Source organism: Somniosus microcephalus, chromosome 13 (genome assembly GCF_052327205.1).
Source record: "Somniosus microcephalus isolate GS21.2 chromosome 13, FLI_Smic_1.0, whole genome shotgun sequence".
Taxonomy (NCBI): domain Eukaryota; kingdom Metazoa; phylum Chordata; class Chondrichthyes; order Squaliformes; family Somniosidae; genus Somniosus; species Somniosus microcephalus.
The window spans coordinates 43128692-43141638 of NC_140999.1; the positions used below are offsets into that span (position 1 = coordinate 43128692).

The 12947-nt window shown below is 47.5% G+C and overlaps 1 protein-coding gene across 3 annotated transcripts in view; it reads left to right on the forward strand.

Moving 5' to 3' along the window:
• LOC147108276 (phosphatidylinositol 4-phosphate 5-kinase type-1 gamma-like) overlaps nucleotides 1–12947 on the forward strand; it is a 164166-nt gene that overhangs the window by 85737 nt on the left and 65482 nt on the right. For all 3 annotated transcript variants that reach the window (XM_086004836.1, XM_086004838.1, XM_086004837.1), the window contains 4 exons: nucleotides 2837–2920; nucleotides 4002–4050; nucleotides 6821–6905; nucleotides 7650–7811. In XM_086004836.1, coding sequence (XP_085860962.1) covers nucleotides 2837–2920; nucleotides 4002–4050; nucleotides 6821–6905; nucleotides 7650–7811 — 380 coding nt within the window. The remainder of the gene's footprint in view (nucleotides 1–2836; nucleotides 2921–4001; nucleotides 4051–6820; nucleotides 6906–7649; nucleotides 7812–12947) is intronic.

A 12947-nucleotide genomic window follows, 5' to 3' on the forward strand; every position in this document is an offset into this window, starting at 1 on the left:
TCCATTATTAAGGAAGTAGTAGCGGGACATTTAGAAAATCATAATACAATCAAGCAGAGTCAACATGGTTTTATGAAAGGGAAATTGTGTTTGACAAATTTACTAGAGTTCTTTGAGGATGTAACGAGCAGGGTGGATAAAAGGCAACCAATAGATGGTGTATTTGGATTTCCAGAAGGCATTCAATAAGGTGCCACATGAAAGGCTACTGCACAAGGTAAGAGCTCACGGTGTTGGGGGTAATATATTAGCATGGATAGAGGATTGGCTAACAGAAAACAGAGAGTCGGGATAAATGGGTCATTTTCAGGTTGGCAAACTGTAACTAGTGGGGTGCCACAGGGATCAATGCTGGGGCCTCAACTATTTACAATCTATATTAATGACTTGAATGACGGGACCGAGTGTACTGTTGCCAAATTTGCTGCTGATACCAAGATAGGTGGGAAAGCAAATTGTGAAGAAGACACAAAGGCCTCGATTTTCAGTGTGCTGTGAGGCGGGCTTTTAGGCGTGCGGGGGGGGGGCTAAAATCCCGAATTCGGGGGTCCCGACACCATCCCGCCCAAAACCCGCCTCCACGTAAGTTTCAAAGGAGGCGGGTACCCACCCCGCACTGGGACCTGCCGATCTGAGGCGGGAAGGGATTAGTGCCAATTAACTGCCTGTTAACAGGTAGTTAACAGGCAGTTTTTAGCCTAATCCCTATTTTGAGGGGTGTCGTGTGGGATTCCCGATGGCTCCAAACCACGCCAGGTTAGAGCAGGCGGGCCGTCGGGTTGAAGGACTTGGAGGGGTCGCGATGTCGGTGTTCAGGTGAGTGATGGGTGCATGAGTGCAAAGGTAAGTGTGTTTGGTGTGTCTAAAGTGTGTAAAGAAGTTTAAATTACCTGTACTTGCCTTAACAGCCTTTCTTCCTCTAGGTTTCGGGAGTCCATCACTCAGCCGGCACTGAAAGCAAAATGGCTGCGAGCTGTCAAAAGTGACCGCCTTCAGCTTTCATTGCCAGTGAGATTTCTAACTAAGTCTGTGTAGAAAGACTCCGGTTAGAAGTCAGACTGTCAGTGTTTGACAGCTTCAAACAGCTGTGAAACACTGATATTTCATCTGTCAAGATGTCTTGACAGATGAAATTTCAGTCTGTGACGTCGCCTGTTGCCGGGTGGCCCTTAATTGGCCTGCTGAGCCCGCTGGGCGGGCTCAACAAGGTCAATCAAGGGAAAATCGCGTGGATTGGCCGGACGTTGATGTAGGCGGGATTAAAACCTGAAAGTTGTAGTCCCGCCTCCTTCCCGACTGCTGAATGAAAATCCAGCCCAAAGAGTCTGCAAAGTAATACAGATAGGTTAAGTGAGTGGGCAAAAATTTGGCAGATGGAGTATAATGTGGGAAAATGTGAGGTTATCCACTTTGGTAGGAAGAATAAAAAAGCAAAATATTATTTAAATGGAGAGAGACTACAGAATGCTGCAGTCCAGAGGGATCTGGGTGTCCGCGTACATGAAACACAACAAGTTAGCATGCAGGTACAGCAAGTAATTAGGAAGGCAAATGGAATGTTGGCCTTTATTGCAAGGGGAATGGAGTATAAAGTTAGGTGAGACCGCACCTGGAGTACTGTGTACAGTTTTGGTCTAATTATTTAAGGAGGGATATACTTGCATTGGAGGCAGTTCAGACAAGGTTCACTAGGTTGATTCCTGAGTTGAAGGGGTTGTCTTATGAGGAAAGTTTGAGCAGGTTGGGCCTATACTCATTGGAGTTTAGAAGTATGAGAGGTGATCTTATTGAAACATATAAGATTCTGCAGAAGTTTGATAGGGTAGATGCGGAGAGGATGTTTCCCCTCGTGGGGAAATCCAGAACTAGGGGACATAGTTTCAGAATAAGGGGTCGTCCATTTAAAACAGAGATGAGGAGGAATTTCCTCTGAGGGTCGTGAATCTTTGGAATTCTCTATCCCAGAGAGCTGTGGCGGCTGAGTCATTGAATATATTCAAGGTGGAGATAGACAGATTTTTGAAAAACAGGGGAGTCATGGGTTATGGGGAGTGGGCAGGAAAGTGGAACTGAGGCCAAGATCAGATCAGCCATGATCTTGATTGGCGGAGCAGGATCGAGGGGCCGAATGGCCTACTTCTGCTCCTATTTATGTTCTTATGAATCAAACTTAAAGCTATATTGCTTTATCGAAGTACCTTATTCTCAACCTTTCCTACTATACCTGTGTGAATTTCTGTTGGTCTTGCCCATCATCCTTGCAGTGTCTGAGCCTGCCAGTTATGTGGTTAGATAGTTTTGTTCTGTATCCTGCCTAAACTCATTTTGAAATAGGTCCCTTGCAACCCCAGCATGACTCCAAAATTACTTGCTGCCAATCAAACAAAGGCCCCAGTGCTAAAACAAGAAAGATGGTTTGCTTAATCCAATACTGTTTGGCTGGTGTACCAGTGCGAAGTACTGGTATCATGATGTCCAAACATTCAAGGCTTGCATCATGATGTAATTGCTGGTATTGTACTGCCAAATGACTAGTCTAGTGTGCCACTGGGTGCATGAGACCCATGTGTCAGGAGAAGAGCACTAGAAACACTGTTTAACATCTGGTAATCTGTCTCAGCCAAGTCCCTAATGAAGTGATCAACACTTGCATGTTAAAGAAACTTCTCAAATTGTGGAAAGATATGTTCAAGTTTTATAATTTTTAAAAAAATCTTCGCAGAAATGCTTCTTGCTCCTGTGAGGAAATGGCCTAATTTGTTTTTGATTACAGTCGAATGTTAAATTATCAGGCTATAAAATGGCATTTACACTTTTTTTTCTTCTTTGTGTTTAGGATGGGGGGCATTCCAGCAGTAAATGGTAAAGGAGAGAGGCTTCTCTTGTACATTGGTATCATTGACATTTTACAGTCTTACAGGTAGGCATTTGTTTCATCCTATATCCACTGAATAAAACCACATGCTTGAAAGGTTTTTCATTTTAAAATCTGTGTATGGAAAGGATTACAATACAAGTTGCTATTAATTTAATTTTTTCCCTTAGACACTGACTCATTTTGGGGTACAGTTCCATGGGTGGCCTCTAGTACTTCACCAAGTAGCCATTTATGTAAGCGTGACGATTGAATGTCGTGCAGGCTGTTTGGCTTGGGGGGAACATGGCAGCCAAATTCTGTCTTTATGATGTTGTTACTAGTGCACTTCAAGCAGGAGTCGTTGGATAGCAGTCAGGAGCTGGAAACTTGGTTGATTTCCGTCTGAATAACCCAGATGCGCTAAGACCAATTGTAGGAGCCCAACTGCTACCTTGGCCGAGATCAGCTAACACCGCACGGATCAGTGATGGAATCCGGGACCTTTCTGGTCTGTGTAACTTGGCTCCTCACTGCTTTGACCGTGTGAGTCACTGAGGCACAATTTTTAAGTGATGCATTTTTGATAATCTTTCCAGTCCAGAACCTGTTCCATTAGTATACCAGATGTCTGGAAGTCAGGTCTAACACCGAACAAAGTCCAAAGGTTTCTAGCACACATCATGCACTGATGGGGGAATTGTAATGTAGGCAAATGCGGCAGCAGATTTGCACACAGCGAGGTTTCACGCACAGCAATGAGATTAATGACCAGATAATCTGTTTTAGTAACGCTGCTTAAGGGACAAACATTAAGACACCGTGAGAAGTCCCCTGCTCTTCAAATAGTGCTGTGGGATCTGTTACATTCACCTAAGAGGGCAGCACGGGGCTCGATTTAATGCGTCATCCAAAAGGTGGCATTGCCCAACAGTGCAGCACTCCCATGGTACTGCACTGAAGTTTTAACCTAGATTGCGTGCTCAAGTCTCGAGTGGGGCTTAAACCCACAACCTTCTGACTCTGGTGAGAGTGCTAAAGTTTATTTTAATGCTGAAAGGATGCTTTCAGTCTTGGCTTAAATAGATGACATATAAGGTTTAATAGAAACTGACAGTCATCTCACTATGCAAGTGTTTACTTTCAGGTTGATCAAGAAACTGGAACATACTTGGAAAGCACTTGTTCATGATGGTGTAAGTTTCCATTTTTAAAGAGATACAACCGATTAAGAAATAATTTCTATCAATTTTACAGTACAGGTAGACTATCCTTTATCCGCACTTCCGAAAACCTCTAAAAACCGAAAGTTTTTTCGTGGAGCGTAAGTTGTGTGCACGACATGACCCGAGTGGCGCCAAACATGACAGGAGTGGTCCGGGAGCTCTGCCTTTCCCTGTGAGCAGGGCAGAGGGTCACAGAGTTCCCTCCTGGGTAGGAGATTGCAGGCCAAGCCGGGCAGTGTGAAGGAGGTACCGGGAGAGTGAACCCAACAATACAGCGGCCCGTCCGATAGCTGCAGCAGCCCGTCCGATAGTCTTTTCTTCCCGCCCCGACCTGATTTGCAGGCCAGCTTAGTGTAGGAGTCAGCTGATATCCGGCTTTCCCACAACTGGCGGCGGCAGTCGAGCCCCAGACCCCCGCTAAGTCAAGGAATTCAGATACAGAGCAGGGGGAGCCGGAAACCTCGATCTAACGGCAGAAATCAGCAGCCGTTTTGTTAGTTTTTTTTTTCTTCCCCTAGCATTTTTTTTTTACAACAGTCAGGCTGTGGAAAGAGTCTCTAGCTTAGCAACAGCTTCAGAGACGCTTCCAAGGCAGGGCCCGAGTGTTTACAAGCTGTTGCTAAGCAACAGTGTTGTCAGAAAACCTTCTGAAATCTGAAAAATTCCGAAAACCGAAACACAGCCGGTCCCAAGGTTTTCGGATAAAGGACAGTCTACCTGTATCTGGTAATATTCAAACAGCAAACCTAACATTACTTGTATACTCGTGTATATTCCACAGTCGGTTTCCCACCACTGGCTTTCAATTGAAGCTCTGGTTTTGCATCCAGGATTTAATTTTGAAGCTTGCGTCCCACATTGTACGGAGAATTTAAGAATAAAATTAATAAATCTACTGAAAGCCTTTTAACAGCAAGAATAGAAGAAATAGTGAAATAAAAAGGCTCTGGGGTAGATGAGATCACTTGTCCTTAATTGATGCGTAGTTGTGGGCTGTTCGGTTTGTGGGTTCCAGCTGCTATAGTGAGGTCTATGATTCTATGTGTACTATATCGCATTTTTATTACAGCCAACCTTTACTCTGGTGACCTCACTCTAATGCGAAGGTTGCACTAGTTTTCTCAGTGGTACAGAGCCCACCCTGTTTTAATGGAGTTGCAGCACCATCTGTGCATATTATGGCCAGGTGAAATGTCAGGAATTCTGGATTAGGAATGACAAAGTTTATTCCATGAATTGGTGAGACATTGGCTAGACGGGGAAAGGCTGTTCCCGTTAGTTAATGGTACAAGGACTAGGGGACACAAGGTTTTGGGCAAGAGATACAGGGGGGATGTGAGGAAAAACTTTGTTATGCAGCGAGTGGTGAGGACCTGGAACTTGCTGCTGACTGAAGTGGTGGAAGTGGAGACACTCGCTGTTTTCAAGGGGAGACTGGATAGGTACTTGAGGGAAGTACACTTGCAGGGCTACGGGGATAGAGCGGGGGAATGGGACTGACCGGATTGCTCTGCAGAGAGCCGGCGCGGACTCGATGAACTGAATGGTCTCCTTCTGTGCCATTATGACTGACATCTTAATTGAGTGGACTAAATTCCATGTTCCACAATGTCCATTGAGTGACAATTGAAATCGAAGTTAAAGGAAAAGCGGGGCAGATCTGATGGCATTTAATAGGCAAAAAGCAGGTAAATGTTTTGGGTTTGGACATTTTGTAGAACTCCTTAACATAAAGCACAACTCTTTGCATGATGTTCATTAGTAAAAAAAAACTTCACTTGAGCTTTGCTTGAAGTTGAATACTTCGGTGTCAGGCAGAATTCTGTAGCGTTCCATTCAACTGGTACTTCAACAAAGACTGTAACATGAGCAAAGTATCAGGATACTTCGATCTGACATTACAGAATACAGTGTTGAAGACTGGTGTTTGAGGGTTGGGGAAATGTCAGACCTAGTTACAGCTGCACAGTAGTTAAATCCTCCCAGGAAACTTTAAATTAAGTTGGGTACATTGGTAGAATTGCATGCTGCTAAGAAGGTCATTATGTAGGCAGAATTCAGAGTTTGACTTGGCTCATGTTGAAGTGTTATATTAATGCAGTAACATAATGCACCCAGACTGTTTTTAAACCTACACTTCTTTACTCCCCCTTCCAGTTTTGCCCCATTTTCTCCCAGGGCAAAGTTCCAGTGGCAGCTACTACTCTCTAACACCTCATTGTGAAGTGGCCATTTTTCATATGTGATCCTAGACAGTGAGTGTGAGCAGGCTATTTGACTATAAAGGGCTTCTCTTGGTCTGGTCTGGTCCTGTCCTTGGCTGATGTCTACACACGTGCACTTTCTAGTTAAGGTCACCTGATCAGGAACAGGAATCCCTTCACTAGCTCAGGAGGAGTGTTGAGGCCAGTTGCTGACCCTGACAGATCAGCTAACTCAACGGCAAGCTAATTTTAGGAACTCATTTCTGAATTGTATCATAATTCCATTTACCTGGGATATCTATTGTCGGACAAGCTTCAGTGTTTTGCCCCATGAGTCAACTACCACTAACCACTTTAATGGGGCGCAAAGTGTTCATGACTTCTAGGTACCATGCTGCCTGATAATTAAATATTTTGATGATTGATTGTACCTAGCTACGGTAGTTAATTCTGGCTGTTCTAGGTTTGCTGAAACAGCTGCTTCTTTACAAAGTATAACCGTTGAGTAACATTATTATTCCTGGATGTTTTTACAGGACACTGTGTCAGTGCACAGGCCAAATTTCTATGCTGAAAGATTTTATAAATTCATGAGCACCACTGTCTTCAGAAAGACTTCATGTAAGTAAGGACCGCATGCTAGCTAGAAACTAAGGTTTGCACTGTAGTACTTCCAATTAAGATTGCCACAGGACCTGAACTTGAAAATTTGAAAAAAATAAAAATCACCCCACCCCTGTGGAGTCTACATGTAGCAGCAGCCCTGCAGTACTTCGCCGAAGTGGCCATTCATCATGAATGAGCTTAAACAGAGAGTGACAGCAGGCTGTTCTGTTCTGTAGGGATATTGCAGCTGAGCTTGATCCTATCTAAACACATCACTTTCCAGTAGAGGATAGCAATCAGTGACTCATCCTTGGCTTGGGGGCCACTGGGGCCAATGCACTATCCCTACTGCCGCAGTGCTGACCCCAGCTAGCTCAGCACAGGTTGAGGATAACTTCTAGGTCTATATGACTTAGTTCCTCATTTATCCGCTGAAAGAAAGAATTTTATTTCTAGAGTTCCTATCACATCTCTCAGAAATATCTCACGCAGAATTAATTACCTTTTGGAGTGCAGTGACTGTTATGTATGGAAGTGTGCCGGCTATTTTACACATAGCAAGATCTGACAAACAGCAATGAGAGGAATGACTTGTTAATCTGTTTGTTTTTTGTTGAGGGAGTAATGTTGCTGAACACACCCTGCCCCTCTTCAAAAAGTGCCATAGGATCTTTAACCTTGATTTGTATTAACCTTGAAGTCTGATAGGTCTCATTAATTAACATGTTCATTTAGCATTTCAATTTCATTATACTACAGCCTTGAAGTCATCCCCATCCAAGAAAGGACGTGCTTCTCTACCAGTTCCTAAATACATTGGTCCAGGACAAGCCTTTTCAGCTAGTCAGATTCCTACAGAAGATGAAGAGAAGCGGTATGACATGCGGGGAGCCAGGAGCTTTCCAACTCTTGAAGATGAAGGTAATTGTCCTGTAAGAAATTCCCTTCCTCTTTATTTCAGAATCAGCAATACTCCTTTAACTAGGCTATGTCTTCCAATAATACTGATTGTGACAAAAATGAAACATTTTTTGTCTGATGTATCGTGGCACAGGTAGACTATCCTTTATCCGCACTTCCGAAAACCTCTAAAAACCGAAAGTTTTTTCGTGGAGCGTAAGTTGTGCGCACGACATGACCCGAGTGGCGCCAAACATGACAGGAGTGGTCCAGGAGCTCTGTCTTTCCCTGTGAGCAGGGCAAAGGGTCACAGAGTTCCCTCCTGGGTAGGAGATTGCAGGCCGAGCCAGGCAGTGTGAAGGAGGTACCGGGAGAGTGAACCCAACAATACAGCGGCCCGTCCGATAGTCTTTTCTTCCCCCCCCCCCCCCCCCCCCCCCCCGGACCTGATTTGCGGGCCAACTTAGTGTAGGAGTCGGCCGATATCCGGCTTTCCCACAACTGGCGGCGGCAGTCGAGCCCCAGACCCCCGCTAAGTCAAGGAATTCAGATACGGAGCAGGGGGAGCCGGAAACCTCGATCTAACAGCAGAAATCAGCAGCTGTTTTGTTAGGTTTTTTTTCTTCCCCTAGCATTTTTTTTCTTCCCCTAGCATTTTTTTTAAACAGTCAGGCTGTGGAAAGAGTCTCTGTAGCTTAGCAACAGCTTCAGAGACGCTTCCAAGGCAGGGCCCAAGTGTTTACAAGCTAAGCAACAGTGTTTGTTGTCAGATACGGAGATGAAAACCTTCTGAAATCCGAAAAATTCCAAAAACCGAAACACAGCTGGTCCCAAGGTTTTCGGATAAAGGATAGTCTACCTGTATTAGTTTCTCTCTTTCTGTCATGGTACTTATGGAGTTAGGAACCATATGGCCCAGCTTATTTTGATACAAAAGCCCCAGAATATAAAGGTTGTGTCTGATTGAGAGGCTAAGCTATTCAATTCAAATACAGGCATCTAGTGAGACTAATGTATGTTTGATACAAACATACAAAAATGACAGGCAGGAAAAGACCAAGCCTGCCCCACAGTCATGATGCCTGAAGCATTACAATCAAACGCCCCCTATCCAACAATAGCCATGTAATCCGCTGGGAGTGTCATTAAAAATACAAAGTCAGTTGGGGTGTGGGGGAGAGGGGGTTAGGAAGAGGATATCTGGAAAATTGCTCACTGCCCTCAGGCAATTGAAACTGGTACAGGAGACCACATTGGCCATGCTTGTACTTCATCTCCCTTTTTTCTAAGATGTGATCTCCTCTTCAGCCAGGAACTGGTCTAGCTCTCTCTTGAAGGTGTGCAGAGAGTCAGCACTCACCGGCATGAGCTGACGATTTGTTCCATAGCTCCACTGTCCTCTGGGAAAAGAACTGCTCAACATCTAACCTAGCCTTGCCCTTGTGTAACTTATACACATGACCCCCCTGGTCCTCCCCAATCTATCAATGCAATCTTGCCCATTAACTATTTTATATACCTCTATCCAATAACTTCGAAGTCTATGCACCTCTAAATTGAATAGACCCAGCGTTGTATGCCTATCTTAGTAACTACGGTTCTTTGAGCTGGAATCATTCTTGTGGCCCTCCTCTGAATCTTTTACAAAGTCTTTAGATCACCCACCATATGAAGGGACCAAAACTGGATGCAGTATTCTAAATGTGGTCTAACCAAGGTCTAGTACAAGGCCAAATTGGTGTGCTTTGTTTTACATTGAATAGTTTACATTGAATAGTCCTGTTAATACTCTTATTTGCTCTGGTTGTGACTTCTCGGCATTGGTCATGAACCTTCAAAAAATTATGAACTATAATGCCAAGATTCTTTTCTCTCAACCGATTTCAGTTCTGTTCCATGTAAAGTGTAAGTATAGTTGGTGTTGGTCCTGCCCAAACGCACAACACTGCACTTATCAAGGTGAAATGCCATTTACCAGTTTGGTCCTGATGCGCCATCAATTACTCAAAAGACTGAGGTTGAGTGAGTAACAATCAGGCTTTTATTAACTAAAGAATGAAGGTCTTGTCTCGAGTGGTCGACCCGTCCAGAATACTAAGGGACTGGGAGGTAGTCACTCATATACCTGGAATAGTGGGAGGAGTCAGCCGAGGCATGTCCCGACCTGTACCTAGTGGAATACACATACAGACACAGACAGGTATAACAGTGGTTTACCACATTCACCCCTTGTTTAAAAATGAGTCCGGCGGGGTGAAGTGTATTTAAAAGTTCGTGTATTGGAGTCTCTCCGGAGGTCTTGTCTGCCGCTGTGATCAACGTGGCGACGGCAGGGGTGGTGGAGCTTCCGGCGTCGCGTCCCGTGTAGGCTGGGGCCCTGGAGTGTAGTCCTCGTGGGTGACGGTCCAAGGCGAGCCGGCTGCTGGGGTTGGATATCGGGTCGTGGGGGGGGGGTGGTAATGTGTAGTGGGTTACAGCGGTCCCCGAGGGTGCGAGGTCTCGTATGGAGACTGTGTCCTCCCGCCCGTCCGGGTACGCAATGTAAGCGTACTGGGGGTTGGCGTGGAGGAGGTCGACCCTCTCGACCAGGGGGTCCGTTTTATTGGCCCTCACGTGTCTTCTCAGTAGTACCGGCCCTGGGGACGTCAGCCATGGTGGTAACGATGTCCTCGATGTGGACTTTCTTGGGAAGACAAACATTTTCTCGTGAGGGGTGGCATTGGTGGCAGTGCAGAGCAGTGACCGAATCGAGTGGAGCGCATCGGGGAGCACCTCCTGCGAGCGGGAGGTCGGAAGGCCCCTAGACTTTAAGGCTAGTAGGGCGGCCTTCCAAACTGTTGCATTCTCTCTTTCCACCTGTCCGTTCCCCCGGGGGTTGTAACTGGTGGTCCTGCTTTTGTGGCTATACCCCTAGCGAGCAGGTACTAGCGGAGTTCGTCGCTCATAAACGATGAGCCCCGGTCGCTATGGATATAGCTGGGGAAACCGAACAGGGTGAAGAGGCTGTTCAGAGATTTAATGACCGTGGCACTGGTCATGTCCGGGCAGGGGATAGCGAACGGGAACCGGAAGTACTCGTCAATGATGTTGAGGAAGTACACATTGCGGTCGGAGGAGGGGAGAGGCCCTTTGAAATCAACGCTCAGGCGTTCGAAAGGGCGAGTGGCTTTTATCAGGTAGGCTCTGTCTGGTCTATAAAAGTGCGGTTTGCACTCTTAGCACAGACTTGGCAGTTCTTGGTCATGGTCCTGACCAGGTTGCGGGCCTTGATGAAGTGGAAGAACCTGGTGACCCCCGGGTGGCAGAGGTCATTGTGGAGGGCCCTCAGCCTATCGATCTGCGCGCTGGCGCAGGTGCCACGCGATAGGGCATCTGGGGGTTCATTGAGCTTCCCAGGCCGGTACAAGATCTCGTAATTGTAGGTGGAAAGTTCGATTCTCCACCTCAAGATCTTGTCATTTTTGATTTTGCCCCTCTGCTTGTTGTTGAACATAAAAGCAACTGAACGCTGGTCAGTGAGCAGGGTAAATCGTTTTCCGGCCAGGTAGTGCCTCCAATGACGCACAGCCTCCACGATAGCCTGGGCCTCCTTCTCGACCGCGGAGTGTCTGGTCTCCGGGCCCTGGAGGGTTCGTGAGAAGAATGCCACAGGTCTCCCCGCCTGATTAAGGGTGGCGGCCAGAGCGAAGTCGGACGCATCGCTTTCCACCTGGAAGGGGATGGATTCGTCCACTGCGTGCATGGTGGCTTTGGCAATGTCTTCCTTGATACGGTGGAAGGCTAAGCGGGCCTCTGCCGTCACGGGAAAAGAGGTGGACTTGATCAGCGGACGGGCTTTGTCTGCATAGTAGGGGACCCACTGAGCGTAGTAGGAAAAAAACCCTAGGCACCTCTTCAGAGCTTTTAGGCAGTGGGGCAGTGGGAGTTCCATAAGGGGACGCATCCGGTCCGGGTCGGGACCGATGACCCCGTGTTCCACAACACAGCCAAGGATGGCGAGGCGGTCTGTGCGGAATATGCACTTCTCCTTGTTATATGTCAGGTTCAGGAGTTGGGCGGTGCGGAGGAATTTCTCGAGGTTTGCGTCATGGTCCTGCAAGTCATGGCCGCAGATGGTCACATTATCTAGGTAAGGGAAAGTGGCCTGCAGCTCGTTTTGATCGACCATCCGGTCCATCTCCCTTTGGAAGACGGAGACCCCGTTGGTAACGCCGAAGGGAACCCTAAGGAAGTGATAGAGGCGGCCGTTTGCCTCAAAAGCAGTATACTGGCGGTCTTCAGGGCTGATGGGGAGCTGGTGGTACGCTGCTTTCAGGTCAATGGTCGAAAAGACGCGGTACTGCGCGATCTGGTTGACCGTGTCAGCTATGCGGGGGAGTGGGTAGGCGTCCAGCAGGGTGTAGCGGTTTATTGTTTGGCTGTAGTCGATGACCAGGCGTTGTTTCTCGCCGGTCTTAACGACCACAACCTGGGCTCGCCAGGGGCTGGAGCTGCCCTCAATAATCCCCTCCTTCAGGAGCCGTTCCACTTCGGTTTTGATGAAAACCCTGTCCCCGGCACTGTAGCGCCTGCTCTTTGTGGCAATGGGCTTACAGTCGGGGGTGAGGTTAGCAAACAGTGGGGGGGGTGGGACTCTGAGTGTGGAGAGGTTGCATCTGGTGCGCGGCGGGCAATTTGGAGGCTGCTGGCTACGGACTGAGAGTCAAAAAGGCAGTTTATTGCATGGCCGTTTACCTTAACGTCCATTTTGGACCGAGCTAGCTGGTGCGGTCTCGTTTGGTCCAGCGTCAGAGGCCAGCGTAGGGGTCGGTGTGTCACTGCGAGTATCAGATGGGGGGGGGGGGGGGGTTGGCGGTCTGCTGCGTCCCGGCTGGTGTCCAAGATGGCGGCGTCCATGATTCCCATGTGGCTGGAGTCGTCCAAGATGGCTGCTGCTGCGGTGGTTCGCACATGGCTGGGGAGGCCCAAGATGGTGGCCCGCATGGCCCACACGCGGCGCTGTTGGGGGCCCAAGATGGCGGCTCGCACGGCCCACACGCGGCGCTGCTGGCGTTCGGGGTGGCTTTGGCCTTGCAGACGCTGGCGTAGTGTCCCTTTTTCCCGCAGCCCGAGCAGGTCGCATTCTTCGCCGGGCAGCGCGCTCTGGGGTGTTTGGCC